This window comes from Bison bison, unplaced genomic scaffold (genome assembly GCF_000754665.1).
Source record: "Bison bison bison isolate TAMUID 2011002044 unplaced genomic scaffold, Bison_UMD1.0 scf7180017864301, whole genome shotgun sequence".
Classification (NCBI taxonomy): domain Eukaryota; kingdom Metazoa; phylum Chordata; class Mammalia; order Artiodactyla; family Bovidae; genus Bison; species Bison bison.
The window spans coordinates 222,310-238,243 of NW_011494873.1; the positions used below are offsets into that span (position 1 = coordinate 222,310).

Sequence of the window (15,934 nt, forward strand, 5' to 3'; positions counted from 1 at the left end):
GGGAAAATGAACAATAGCAATAAAGTGAAAATGTCGATCATGTGCCTCGTAACTGCTTTGAATTACATCTGCTTATGCCACTTTCTCATTCTGCTTTTACCCTGAAACAGGGACTCAGATCCTGTCCCTTGGGAGCCTCTCAAAAGATCAGATTTATCCAATGAAACTCAAGGGCATCTCCATCTGCTATTCAGCTCTCAAATCTGCCTTGTGTGGAAATTATGTCAGCTTTGGCGTCTTCAAGTTGTATGGGGACAACCACTTTGACAATGTACTCCAAGCCTTTGTCAAAATGCTGCTGTCGGTGTCCCACAGTGACTTGCTCGTAAGCAATCCTATATCATGGGAGTCTTTGTATGAAATGTGAAGTCACACCACCACAGGCTTAGAATTGTTACAGTGAAGCCCGAGAAGTTAGAACAGCACTAGATCATTTTATGTTTTAGGACAGCATTTAATTTAGCTTACAGAATTAGAACAACTTTAGTGGCTGTCTTTATATAATTAAATGTGTAGCTTTGAAAACTGCATCTTCTGACAAATTGGTCATCCAGAGTGTTCCGAGTTCTGTGTCTACAGAAAGTGTAATTAGCAATTTCAACTAACTGCTTACAACTGTGCTCACAATTCAGAAAAGGTCTGTGTTTCCTGGGGCAGAAATGCAGGATGACTTCAGGATCTTCTCCTTCCTTCACTTCTACTCTGTCTGCTTCCCATGCTGTTTGGCTTTCCTTTCCCTTAACACTCTGATATGGTGGACAGAGTGCTGAACTAGAAGTTGAGCAACCTGGTATATAGTCTCAACTCTGCCACTCACTGGCCATTTACCTCGAATAAATCACCTTCTCTATTTCTCCAGGCTTCAATTTCCTCACCTCTAAAACGAGTAAATTAAACAAAGTGATCTCTAGGTCCCTTTTCTACCCTACTGTCTAGTTTTAGTGATTTATGTCAGTAGTTTTCAAACTTTGAAGCCCATCAGAATCACCTGGGGTGCTTGCTGGAATTCAAATTTCCAGGCTCCTCCACTGAGCTGTGTCGTTATCAGACGTTTTTTTTTTTAAATCTCTCTGCCTGATTACACAAAAGCTAATATATGCCCAGCGTGGTTGCAGTAGTTGCTTCAGTAGCACAGCCAAACTTACGCTCAGGCTTCCCACCTGCCCCAGACTACGAGATCCGGGGCCTGCATTAGTCAGCCTGTACAAGAAATGCTTCAGGCTTTCCCACCTGCCCAAGACTACGAGATCCGGGGCCTGCGTTAGTCAGCCTGTACAAGAAATGCTTCTTGACATTCTAATGGACTAGTGGTACCCTCTTCCACCTTTCTAAGCTAGTCTTCATAAAACCACATCTTGGGAATTCCCTAGCAGTTCAGTGATTAGGACTCTGCAGTTTTACTGCCAAGGACCCAGGTTCAGTCCCTAGTCAAGGAACTAAGATCCTGTAAGTAACACAGCATGGCCCAAAAAACCCAAAAACCAAACAAAAAAATGCATCTTGAGCCAAAGGTGTCCAGCCTCTTTGCAGTAGAATGGAATGCTCATTGAAGGCTGCCTGTGCAACAGAAATTGTGGAATAGACACTTGAGTCAGATCAGCCATGTGCTACAGCCTCATTGAGGGAACTCTTCATTTAGCACTTGAAGCCCACCAAAAAAAAAAAAGAAGAAGCAAACCTGATATGGCTCCAGGATTTTCTCTGATCTTTTTTCTAGTAGACAAGCAAAGCTTTATCTCAGTAATTTCAAAATTGAGGATGCAGAGGACTCCCTTAGAATATACTTCTTAAATGCCCTTTTCAGGACCTCATTCCAGAGGTTTTCATTTTGTTAAGTCTGATCTGGGGATCAGAAAACTGTGTTTTTAACAAGCACCCCTATGTGATTTTTATGGAGGTAGTCTTAATCTCACTTTAATAAATATTGCTATGGTTTATTTCTCTTATGAGTGTTGTGCTTCTTTGATACTGGTTTGAGTTTCATTTGAGGTTTTCCAGGTGTATTTCTCATGCACTTATCTTTGCCTGTTGTGTATGGTAAATATTAAGCCATTTACCCAGTTATGATTTAGTTATATGGGTTGACATTGTGTGAATACAGCAGATGATGATACCAAATCCTATTATAACAGCAGATTTCTTTGTGTTAAAAAAAAGGTTCCCTAGCCCCTGTTAAGCACTGTTCTGTGTTATATTATTCCAACCCAGAAAAATAATTCAGTCTTCTAAATTCCATACTACAACAGTGTTGCTTGCGCTTAACTGTTAACCATATAAGGCAAATTGAAATTACGTACTATGCTATACTATAGCTTCAAATTAGGACTCTAGAGATCAAGATATTTTTATTAGAATTCCTTTAAATACTGAATTGAGAATCATTACGTCATTTGTTCCATGTTAGGTTGGTGCAAAAGAAATTGTGGTTTTGCACTGTTGAACTTTGCCATTTGCACTTTGAATTTGCCATACATTCTTAAATAAATGTGGTTATGTTATACATCGTTTTAATACACATTTATCACTTTATATTTTTTGCTAATGACTTATTACTTGCTGTTTATTTTATATTTATTTTAGACTAGGGAAATTATATTAAAAAGCAAATTCGAGTAATTTTCTTATTTGAGTTCTAATGTGTTGTAAAACGGCAGACACAGCTCATAACAACAACACATTTGGCCCAGAAACTGCTAATGAACATTGCAGTCAGGCTTCCCTGGCGGCTGAGACAGTAAAGAATCCACCTGCGGCGTGGGACACCTGGGTTCAATCCCTGGATTGGGAAGATCCCCTGGAGGAGGGCATGGCAACCCACTCCAGTGTTCTGGCCTAGAGCATCCCCATGGACAGAGGAGCCTGACGGGCTACAATCCATGGAGTTGCACAGAGTCAGACACAACTGAGTGACTAGGCACAGCACACAGTACAGTGCAGTAGTGGCTCAAGAAGTTTTGCAAAGGAGACGATGAGAGCCTTGAAAATGAGCACAGTAGCTGGCTATTGGAAGTTGACAATGACCAACTGAGAGCCGGCATTGAAACTGGTCCTCTTACAACTGCACAAGAAGTTGCTGAAGAACTCAATGTCGACCATTCTAGTCATTTGGCATTTGAAGCAAATTGGAAAGGTGAAAAAGGTTGATAAATACATGTTTCATAAGCTGACCAAAAATTTTAAAAACTGTCGCTTTGAAGTGGCGTCTTCTCTTATTCTCCGCAACAACAACAACGAGCCATTTCTCAATCAGATTGTGACTTGTGATGAAAAGTGGATTTTATACAATTGAAGATGGCCAGCTCAGTGGTCGGACCAAGAAGAAGCTCTAAAGCACTTCCCAAAGCCAAACTTGAACCCAAAAAAAGGTCATGGTCACTGATGGTCCGCTGCCGGTCTGATCTTACTCCAGCTTTCTGAATCCCTGTGAAACCATTACATCTGAGAAGTATGCTCAGCAAATTGAAGAGATGCATCAAAAACTGCAGTGCCTGCAGCCAGCATTGATCAACAGAAAAGGCCCAGTTCTTTTCAACAACAACGCCCGACTGCATATCGCACGACCGATGCTTCAAAGATGGAATGAATTGGGCTGTGAAGTTTTGCCTCGTCTGCCATATTCACCTGACCTCTCACCAACTGACCACCACGTCTTCAAGCATATCGACTTTGTTCAGGGAAAATGCTTCCACAACCAGCGGGAAGCAGAAAATGCTTTTCATGAGTTCATCGAATCCCAAAGCGTGGATTTTTATGCTGCAGGAATAAACAAACTTATTTCTCATTGGCAAAAATGTGTTGATTGTAATGGTTCCTATTTTGATTTTAAAAAATGCATTTGAGCCTAGTTTAAAATGATTTATACCCAGGCTTCCTGGCTAGCTCAAATGGTAAAGAGTCTACCGGCAATGCTGGAGACCTGGGTTCGATCCCTGGGTCGGGAAGATCCCCTGAAGAAGGGCATGGCAACCCACTCCAGCATTCTTGCCTGGAGAATCCCATGGACAGAGAAGCCTGGCGGACTGCAGTCCACGGGATTACAAAGAGTCAGACATGATTGGGCGACTAACAGTTTCACACTTTCATTTTCATAATTATTTAAAATTCACAGTCTGAAACTGCAATTATGTTTGCACCAACCTAATTATTTTATATATCTTTATGTTTGTGTTTATTTATATATTTATATGTAAATAAGGTCACAATTTCCAGTCTTATACATGTCAGTTTTCACTGACTATAGCATGTCTTTTGCTTCCCTGTGGCTTGACATTTAGTATTTCTATTATAGCAATATCGGAAACTGAGCCAGTCGTATTATCCACTCTTAGAATGTCTCACCCAGGACCACATGAGCTTCATCACCAGCTTAGATCCTCCTGTACTCCTGTATGTCCTCACATCCATCTCAGAGGGACTCACTGCTCTTGGTGAGTATCAGAGAGAGCATTGTTTTCAGAGGAAGAATTTGGTTGTGGTCTCTTAGAGTAGGTGCTTTTGAGATGATCATGGGGGAAGACTGTTTAACCAAAGTGAAAGATTGTAACTATTACTTAAAAGACAGAAAATACCCTTTTTCATATTTTGATGTACAGTTCATTTTTAATCAGCTTTATTAAAGTACAATTTACACAATGTAAAAATTATTGATTTTAAATGAACAGTTCAGTGCATCTTGACAAATGTCTATACATAGTCATGAACCACCACAGCCAAGATACAGAACATTTTCATCACCACAAAAGCTCCCTCATGACCCCTTCTAATCAATCCCTCCCCCTAGTTCCAGCCCCAAGCAACTACTGTCTACTTTCTCTCACTGTAGTTTGCTTTTTCCAGAATTTCATATAAGTGGAATCATGTAACATACAGTCCTTTGTGTCTGGCTGCTTCCATTTAGCATAATGCCTTATTTTGCGAATCAGTTTTTATCTTTCTGTTGCTCAGTATTATTCCATGGTATACGTTACCACATTTGTTAATTTGTTAATATATTTTCACCAACTGATAACATTTGGGTTGTTTCCATTATTTGGTTGTTTTGATAATGCTACTATGAACATTCACGCACAAGTCTTTCTATGGACAAATATTTCTCTTGAGTAAATACCAAAGTGAAATTTCTGGGTTGTATGCTAGATGTATATTTAACATTGTTGAAATCTACCAAACTATTCCAAAGTGACTGTACCATTTTGCTCCCTGCAGCAATGTATAAGGGCTCCAGTTGCCCTCTACTTTCCCTAACACTTGCTATTTTCAGTCTTTTGGGGGGTAGGAGACAGAGGCTGCTTTGGATCTTAGACACGGCATGCAAGAGCTATCATTTTTGTTTCATGCAAGATCTTTCATTGTAGTTTCCCTGCTCAGTCTCAAGTAGTTGAGGCACTTGGGCTTAGCTGCTCCATGGCATGTAGGAACTTCGTTCCCCAACCAGGGATTGAACCCACGTTCCCTGCATTGCAAGGCAGATTCTTAACCACTGGACTGCCAAGGAAGTCCCGATTATCAGTCATTTTAATGGGCATGAAGTGGACTCTCTTTGTGTTTTTATTTTGCATCTCACTAATGGATGTTAATTTGGGCATCTTTTCATGCTTATTTGCCATTTATCTGTCTTCTTGGTAAAGTAGTTGTTCCAATCTTCTACCCAGTTTTTCTGAGTTATTTTATCTTGAAAGTGTTTGTTATATATTGTGGATACAAACCTTTTCTCAAATACATGATTTGCAAATATTTTTTCAACTTTGTCTTGTCTTTTTTTATTTTCTTAACAGTATCTTCTGAAGAGTAAAAGTTTTCAATTTTGAGGAAGTCCAATTATTTTTTTCTGTTAGAGATCATGTCTTTTGTGTCCTATCCTAAGAAATCTTTGCTTATTAACCTGAGGCCATAAAGGTTTTTTTCTGTGTTTTCTTCTAAAAGTTTTATAGTTTTAGCTTTTATGTTTAGGTCTATGTTCCATCCAATTTATTTTTGTACATCATATTATAAGAGGCTTCCCTTGTGGCTCAGCTGGTAAAGAATCCGCCTGCAATGCGGGAGACCTGGGTTCAATCCCTGGGTTGGGAAGATCCCCTGGAGAACGGAAAGGCTACCCACTCCAGTATTCTGGCCTGGAGAATTCCATGGATTGTATTAATTCTTGCAGTCACAAAGAATTGGACGCGACTAAGCAACTTTTACTCACTATTATGAGGTAAAAGCTAGAATTCTTTTTTTAACATGGATATTCAATTGTTCTAGCACATTGTTGAAGAACATTCTTTATCTATTAGACTACTTTGTGCCATTTCTGTACTATCCTAATTTTATAGTAAGTCTCAAAATCAGATAGTGTGGCCTTCTAATTTTTTTTTTTTTTTCATTATAAATTGTCTTGACTATTCTGGCCTTTGCCTTTTTTTTTTTTTAATAAATATTAGAGTCAACTTGTCAATTTCTCTTGTTAGATTAAAAAATGAGCAGGAGAATTTTTATTGGGTTACATTGAATCTGTAGCCCAATTTGGGGAGAACTGACGTCTTAGCAATATTGAGTGTTCAGTTCTTGAAAATGGCATATCTTTCCATTTATTTGGATCTTCTTTATATTTTCTCAACAGCATTTTTGAAGTTTTGAATATTAAGTCTTATCCAACTAAGTATTTTATGTTTTTATGCTTTTGTAAATGGTATTGATTTCAATATCTGTTGTTTTTGCTACCATGTAGAATTGCAGTTGATTTCTTTATATGTTGACCATGTACTCTGTAACCTTGCTAAACTGACTTATTAATTCTGGTAGCATCTGTTACGATTTCTTCATGATAGATGTGTCTTTCTACATAGTTATGTCTGCAAATAAAGATAGTTTTACCTCTTTGAATCTGTATGGCTTTTCTTCATACCTTATTACACTGGCTAGAGCCTATAGTAAAATGTTGAATGGAAGTGATGGTAGCACTTTTCCCTCGTCTTCAATGTTATGGAGAAAGATATATTATTTCACCATTCAGTATAAGATTAGCTAGCTCTAGGTTCGATTCCTGGGACAGGCAGATCCGCTGGAGAAGGGATAGGCTACCCACTCCAGTATTCTTGGGCTTCCCTTGTGGCTCAGCTGGTAAAGAATTCACTTGTGGTGTGGGAGACCTGGGTTCGATTCCTGAGTGGGAAGATCCCCTGGAGAAGGGAACAGCTTCCCACTCCAGCTTTCTGGCCTGGAGAATTCCATAGACTATACAGTCCATGGGGCCACAAAGAGTCAGACAAGACTGAGAGACTTTTACTTCATTTACTAGGTTTTTTTGTAGAGCTTCTTTATCTTGTTAGGAAAATGTCTTTCTTTTGTAGTTTTCTGAGAGTATTACCATGAATGGGTGTTGAATTTTATCACATTTTTCCTGCGTATACTAAGACAATCTTAGGGTTTTCGTTGTGTCTGTTAATACATTGCATGGTATTAGCCATCATATTGATGGGTATTTGAATGTTAAAGCAACCTTGCATTCCACACTGGGTTACGACATATTGTCCTGCTTATAAATTAATAGATAAAACTTTCTAAAATTTAGATACATATTTTTACATCTATAATAGGTTCACGACAGCTATGATGGATTCTTCTGTAGTTCTTCGTTAATAATTTTCTGTTCTTCTCGTATCTTTGCCTTGTTTTGGTATTGATATAGGGCTCTCAGAAATGAATTGAGAAATGTCCCCTCCTCTCATTTTCTTAAAGAGTTTGTGTAGAATTGTTATCAGTTCTTCCTTAAATGTTTAATAGAATTCCCTACTGAAAGCACTAGCCCTAGATTTTTCTTTGTTAGAAGGTTTTTAACTATAAATTAAATTTCTTTAATGGATATAGGACTATTCCAGTCTCCTATTATATCTTGAGTAGCATTTGATACCTATATCTTTAAGGGAAATTATTCATTTCATCTGAAGTTTATCTGACATTATTGGCATAAAATTGTTCATGTTACCCTCTTGTTATGGCTTCCGTGGTGGCTCAGTGGTAAAGAATCCGCCTGCAATGCAGGAGACAGATCAATCCCTGGGTGGGAAAGACACCCTAGAGAAGGAAATGGCAACCCAATCCAGTAGTCTTGCCTGGGAAATCCCATGGACGGAGTAGTCTGTCAGGCTACAGTCCCTGGGGTTGCAAGAGTAGGACATGACTTAGTGACTAAACTACCACCACCATCCTCTTGTTATACAGTTTGATTTCTGTAAGATCTCTAGTAATGTTCCCTCTTTAATCCCTAACATTGGCAATCTGTGTGTTTTTTTTCTTGGGAATACTGGCTCTAGGTTTATTAATTTTGTACAGAGAACCAGTTTTCATTTTTCACTGATTTCTCTATTGTTCTGTTTTTTATTTCATTGACTTCATGTATGATCTTTATAATTTCCTTCCTTCAGTTTATTTACTTTTCCTTTTCTAGTTTTTCAAGTAGAAGCTTACATTGCTGATCTTAGACCTTTTTTCTTTTCTCATATACAGATCTAGTGCTTTAAGCACTGCTGTGGCTATCGCTCATAAAATTTTTATTTATTTGGGGACTTTTTCTATTCAGTTAAAAGTATTTTCTAATTACCCTAGTGATTTCTTCTTTTACCAATGAGGTATTACTTAGAAGCACATTGTTTAATTTCTGATAGTTCTGTTATTAATTCTAGTTTAATTTTATTTTAGTCATAGAATATACTCAGTTGTTGTTATTGGATCTTTTTTATGGTCCAAAGTACAGTGAATGTTTCAGGAGCACTTGAAATGGGTGTGTATTCCATTGTTGTTGGGAAGAATGTTCTCTAACCGTCAGATCTAATTGCTTGATAATGTTCACATTTTCTGTATTTTTACCGGTTATTTTTTTGTCTGTTTGTCTGTTTTCTACTTGTCCTTTGAGTTACCAAAAGATAAGTGGTAAAGCCTCTAACCATAATTATCAATTTGTCCATTTCTCCTTTTACTGCTATCAGTTTTTGTATGAAGTATTTTGAAGCTCTGTTATCAAGTGCGTGTATATATATTTAGGAGTGTTATGTCCCCTTGATTAATTTACCCCTTTATCCTTATGAAATGACACGGTTTATTTCTGGCAATATTCTTTCCTCAGAAATCTACTTTGTCTGGTATTACTAGCCTCTCCAGCATTCTTTTGATTACAGTTAGCCTCTTTTTCCATCATTTCACTTTTAATCTTTCTGTGTGTCTCTGTATTTAAAGTTGGTATCGACATGAGGTATTTTCTGTTGCAACACCTTTTTACAAACCTGATGACTTAAAACAACATAAATTTGTTCTGTAGTTCTTTACTTCATAAATCTGGTGTGGGTCTCACCAGACTAAAATCAAAGTGTCAGCAGAGCTGTTTCCTGCCTTCTTCAGCCTCTAGAGATTGCCTGCATGCCTTGTCCTGGCTCCTGTCCTCCGTCTGCAAAGCCAGCAGCACTGAATATCTGAGCATTCTCCCACAGGTGCGTCTCCAGTTGATTCTGATGTCTTCTGCCTCTCTTTCACTTTCAAGGACCCTTGGAATTACCTTGGGCCTACCCATATAATCGGGAGAAGGCAATGGCATCCCACTCCAGTACTCTTGCCTGGAAAATCCCATGGATGGAGGAGCCTGGTAGGCTGCAGTCCATGGGATCGCTAACGACTGAGCGACTTCACTTTCACTTTTCACTTTCATGCATTGGAGGAAGAAATGGTGACCCACTCCAGTGTTCTTGCCTGGAGAATCCCAGGGACGGCGGGGCCTGGTGGGCTGCCGTCTGTGGGGATCCACAGAGTCGGACACGACTGAAGTGACTTAGCAGCAGCAGCTACCCATATAATCGGGGATAATCCCCCTATTTTTAGTTCAACTGACTAGCAACCTTAACCCATCTGCAACTTTATTCTCTGCTGTGTAACCTAACACATTCACAAGTTTCAGGGATTAGGATATGGACATATTTGCCTAACATATAGCATATAGTTGGGTCATATTTTTATATGAAATCTGACTATCTCTGCCTTCTATTAATAAAGTGTTTCAGCCATTAACATGTAATATAACTACCAGTATATTTGAGTTTAAATCTACAATACTGCTATTTGTTTTTTCTTGCTTTGTCTCTTTTTCCTCCCTTCTTTTAGTTTGGATTAATTAAATGTTTTTTATGACTCCATTCTATATCCCCTATGAGCTTATTAGCCATACTTCTTAATTTTTAGTGGTACTCTAAGGTTTATAATCTACACCATCAAATGATGTAATCAGTTTGCATTCAAATAATTACAGTCTACCTCTCTCTCTGTCTCTATTCCTTCTGGAACTCCAATTACACGTGTTATGTGTCTCTGTTACATTGTTCAAAGACTGGAGAGAACTCCTCTACAGATCTTCAGAGCTCTCTTCTCACATAGTTCCCACTCTCTGATACTCAGTCGCAGAAGTTCCAGCTGCCTCAGCCTCCCCAGATTCAACTCACTGAGACCACTTGGCTTTGTTTGGGTTCCCCTTTCCTGGCCAGCAGCCTGGAAGCTGCTTTGGGCAATAGGCTTGAGCAGTTGTGTAGGTATTACCTCATTTGTCTCCCTCCTCTCTGGTTTAATAGTCCTATACTGCTTCTTGTGCAGTAATTGAAAAATGTTGTTTCATATATTTTGTCCTGTTTTCTAGTTGTTTATGGCAGAAGGAAAAAATTCTCATAGCAGTTAATCCTTCATGGACAGAAACTGAAGTCTTGTCTTTTTTTATTACAGTTTGTCTTAACATTCTTTTATCTCATCTCATAGCAGTACTTGAAGGTTTTGAATTACTTGCAGATGGCTATGTTGTACTCACAAACTGTGATCTTCAGCCTGAAATCTGCATTTTAACAAGTCTCTCAAAGGAATCTTGACAAAGTGGCATAACGGAGGGAATACTGAACTTGAATTTAAGTTCCAGCGCTGCCACTTACGAATGTACTGAGCATAGATGTGGACTCTGTACATGATGCAGTCATAAGTATTTTCATATGTGTTCTTCATTCATTTCATTCTTAGAAGCACTCTGCATACTAAAACTAGATCAGAGATGTTAATAGTATTGTTTGTCCTTATTTCCTATTTGTTGTAAGCTTCCTCCTTGACTGTGTTGATCACTACTTTTTTCCCAGTTACTAACATATAGTAAGTGCTCAATAAGTATATATTGAATGAATTAATTAGGTAATATTGTTTTCACTATACAGATGAGTAAGCTGCTGCCCAGAGAGGTAAAACAACTTGCCTAAGGTCATACAACTAGTAACTGCCTGCTCTAGGAGTCTTTAAAACCCATTCCTCTTCACCTTACCACCCTGCTGGGTCCGCCTGATACAGGTCACAGTTTGGCAGGTGAATTGTGCCCTCTGTCTTCAAGAAAGAGGATTAGACTGTTGAAAGTAATTACTTGTGTTTCTTCTTTTCCAACAGTGAAAAATGTTCAAAAAGACATTTACAGGTATTATTTGAGTTATAAGCAAACTTCAGTTCCACTGTAGCCTCAGTGAGAAAAATGAGAGGGAGGTACAAAACAGTTGAACCAGTGATAGAATAGTGACTTGCCTAAAATGCTTGACATGGTATTAAATTTTTTTCTTAATCATTCACTAGCTTTCTTAGTTTGGGGCCAGCTCTCATATGGGAAGAGAGAAAGATAAATGACAAAAGTGATTATATTTTTCCTGTTTTAAATTGCCCATCCACCACCACTATTCAGTTCAGTTCAATTCAGTTGCTCAATCGTGTCCAACTTTTTGCAACCCCATAGACTGCAGCACACCAGACTTCCCTGTCCATCACCAACTCCCGGAGCTTACTCAAACTCATGTCCATTGAGTCGGTGATGCCATCCAACCATCTCCTCCTCTGTCGTCCCCTTCTCCTCCTGCCTTCAATCCAGCATCAGGGTCTTTTCCAATGAATCAGTTCTTTGTATCAGATGGCCAAAGTATTGGAATTTCCGTTTCGGCATCAGTCCTTCCATTGAATATTTAGAACTGATTTCTTTTAGGATGGACTGGTTGGATCTCCCCGCTGTCCAAGGGACCCTCAAGAGTCTTCTCCAGTACCACAGTTCAAAAGCATCAATTCTTCAGCGCTCAGCTTTATTTGTGATCCAACTCTCACATTCATACTTGACTATTGGAAAAACCATGGCTTTGACTAGATGGACCTTTGTTGGCAAAGTAATGTCTCTGCTTTTTAATATGCTTTCTAGGTTGGTCATAGCTTTTCTTCCAAGGAGCAAGCACCTTTTAATTTCATGGCTGCAGTCATCATCTGCAGTGATTTTGGAGCCAAAGAAAAGAAAGTCTACTGTTTCCATTGCTTCCCCATCTATTTGCCTTGAAGTGATGGGACCAGATGCCATGATCTTAGTTTTTTGAATGTTGAGTTTTAAGCCAACTTTTTCACTCTCCTCTTTCATTTTCATCAAAAGGCTCTTTAGTTCCTCTTCACTTTCTACCATAAGGGTGGTATCATCTGCATATCTGAGGTTATTGATATTTCTCCCGGAAATCTTGATTCCAGCTTGTGCTTCATCCAGCCCAGCATTTCACATGATGTGCTCTGCATATAATTTAAGTAAGCAGGGTGTCAGTATACAGCTTTGACATACTCCTTTCCCAATTTGGAACAAATCTGTTGTTCCATGTCTGGTTCTAACTGTTGCTTCTTGACCTGCATACAGATTTCTCAGGAAGCAGGTAAGGTGCTCTGGTATTCCTGTCTCTTGAATTTTCCACAGTTTGTTTTGATCCACACAATCAAAGGTTTTGGTATAGTCAATAAAGCAGAAGTAGATGTTTTTCTGGAACTCTCTTGCTTTTTCTGTGATCCAGGGGATGTTGGCAATTTGATCTCGGGTTCCTCTGCCTTTTCTAAATCCAGCTTGAACATCTGGAAGTTCACAGTTCACGTATTGTTGAAGCCTCACTTGGAGAATTTTCAGCATTACTTTGCTATCGTGTAACTTGAATGTAATCGTGTGGTAGTTTGAACATTCTTTAGCATTGCATTTCTTTGGGATTGGAATGAAAACTGACCTTTTCCAGTCCTGTGGCCACTGCTGAGTTTTCCAAATTTGCTGGCATGTTGAGTGTAACATTTTAACATCATTAGAATTTGAAATAGCTCAACTGGAATTCCATCCTCTCCACTAGCTTTGTTCGTAGTGATGCTTTCTAAGGCCCACTTGACTTCACATTCCTGGATGTCTGGCTCTAGGTGAGTGATCACACCATCATGGTTAGCTAGGTCATGAAGATCTTTTTTGTACAGTTCTTCTGTGTATTCTTGCCACCTCATCTTAATGTTCTGCTTCTGTTAGGTCCATACCATTTTGGTCCTTCACTGTGCCCATCTTTGCATGAAATGTTCCCTTGGTATCTCTAATTTTCTTGAAGAGATCTCTAGTCTTTCCCATTTTATTGTTTTCCTCCATTTCTTTGCGTTAATCACTTAGGAAGGCTTTCTTATCTCTCCTTGCTATTCTTTGGAACTCTGCATTCAGATGGGTATATCTTTCCTTTTCTCCTTTGCCTTTCACTTCTCCTCTTTTCTCAGCTATTTGTAAGGCCTCCTCAGACAACCATTTTGCCTTTTTGCATTTCTTTTTCTTGGAGATGTCTTGATCACCACCTCCAGTACAATGTCACGAACCTCCATCCATAGTTCTTTAGGCACTTTGTCTATCAGATCTAATCCCTTGAGTCTATCTGTCACTTCCACTGTATAATCACAAGGGATTTGATTAGGTAATACCTGAATGGTCTAGTGTGGTTTTCCCTACTTTCTTCAATTTAAGTCTGAATTTTGCAATAAGGAGTTCATGATCTGAGCCACCATCAGCTCCCAGTCTTGTTTTTCCTGACCGTATAGAGTTTCTCCATCTTCGGCTGCAAAGAATATAATCAGTCTGATTTCGGTATTGACCTTCTGGTGATGTCCTTGTGTAGAGTTGTCTCTTGTGTTGTGGGAAAGGGGTGTTTGCTATGACCAGTGCGTTCTCTTGGCAAAACTCTGTTAGCTTTTGCCCTGCTTCATTTTGTACTCCAAGGCCAAACTTGCGTGTTACTCCAGGTATTTCCTGACTTACTACTTTTGTGTTCCAGTCCCCGATGATGAAAAGGACACCTTTTTTTGGTGTTAGCTCTAACAGGCCTTGTAGGCCTTCATAGAACCATTCAACTTCAACTTCTTCAGCATTAGTTCTTGCGGCATAGGCTTGCATTACTGTGATATTGAATGTTTTGCCTTGGAAACGAACAGAGATCATTCTGTCATTTTTGAGATTGCACCCAAGTACTGCATTTCCGACTCTGTTGACTATGAGGGCTGCTCCATTTCTTCTAAGGGATTCTTGCCCACTGTAGTAGATACAATGGTCATCAGAATTAAATTCACCCATTCCACTCCATTTTAGTTCACTGATTCCTAAAATTCCGATGTTCACTCTTGCCATCTCCTATTTGATCACTTCCAATTTACCTTGATTCGTGGACCTACCATTCCAGGTTCCTATGCAGTATTGCTCTTTACAGCATCGGACTTTACTTCCGTCATCAATCACATCCACAACTAGGTGTTGTTTTCTCTTTGGCTCCGTCTCTTCATTCTTTCTGGAGTTATTTCTCTGCTCTTCTCCAGTAGCATATTTGGGCACCTATATGCTGGGGAGTTCATCTTTCAGTGTCCTGGTTTTTTGCCTTTTTATACTGTTCATGATGTTCTCAAGGCAAACTGAAGTGGTTTGCCATTCCCGTCTCCAGCGGACCACATTTTGTCAGAACTCTCCACTAGGACCTGTCCGTCTTGGGTGGCCCTACACAGCATGGCTCACAGTTTCATTGAGTTAGACAAGGATGTGGTCCGTGTGATCAGTTTGGTTAGTTTTCTGTGATTGTGGTCTTCATTCTGTCTGCCCTCTGATGGAGAAGTATAGGAGGCTTATGGAAGCTTCCTGCTGGGAGAGACTGGCTGCGGGGGAAACCACCATTACCTACCCCCATACTCTTACATATAGAGGCCAGCACAGGGCTTACAAAAGTCCGCTCTTAATAATGCCTCTCAACTCATTCATTTAATAAATATCGACTGTGCACATGCTATGTGCCAGGCTCCATTCTAGATCCTGATAGTACTGAAAAGAATAAGATAGGCAAGGTCTCTGCTAACGTGAAGTTTATATTCTAGGGATGAGGGAGAACAGTAAACACACACATGTAAAATATCAAATCATCATAAGTGCTAAGCAAGACTTAAAATAGTGAATAGGGAAAGATTCTATGGCTTTTTTAGAAGTGATCAGGGAAAGCCTCTGAAGATGAGCTGTGACAGGGATGAGGTTGCATTCCAAGAAAGCAAAAGATGGCACAGAAGGCAAAACAGGAAAAGGTGGGGGCAAGCGAAAACCAACTAGAAACCATCAGAAATTACCTTAATCAAGTTGATTATTATTAAAATTTTCATTATTAATAAAGAATATATGTTGTTACGAGCGTGTTCTTGAGTTGGAGTTAATGTTATAAATGTAATAAAGAAGTAAAGCATTCCGAGAATGTTTAGAAACTTAGAGGCCTTGTTCTTTAGTCTCTCTCACCAAAAACATGCTAAAAAGAGAAGAAAGATACAGATTAGCTAAATCGAATGACAGGCTTGGTGTTTCAGGAGTTGAAATAGCCAGGAAAATAAAGGGGGAGTGAAAAGGGAGAACTACTAGAGTTGGGTACTATGTTACAGACTTTACACACTTTCTCTCTCTAATCTTTAATTTCTCAAAACAAAGTAGGTGGTAGTAAGCACGTTTTACAGAGGTGAAATTGAATCTTCATATAGTCAAATTGAGTCTTCAGTCGTCAGTCTAGAAGGTGGAGTCAACTCTAAACTGCTGCATCACTGAAGTAGACCTTTTGTTTTTGAATTTGCCTCT

The 15,934-nt window shown here is 39.2% G+C and overlaps 1 protein-coding gene across 1 annotated transcript in view; it reads left to right on the plus strand.

The window, feature by feature from the left end:
• The window catches only part of LOC104996892 (ran-binding protein 17-like), a 259,749-nt gene that overhangs the window by 206,276 nt on the left and 37,539 nt on the right, over positions 1 to 15,934 (plus strand). Inside the window, exons 10-11 of the mRNA XM_010851280.1 lie at positions 111 to 325; positions 4,289 to 4,427. Of these exons, the coding sequence (XP_010849582.1) occupies positions 111 to 325; positions 4,289 to 4,427 (354 nt within the window). The remainder of the gene's footprint in view (positions 1 to 110; positions 326 to 4,288; positions 4,428 to 15,934) is intronic.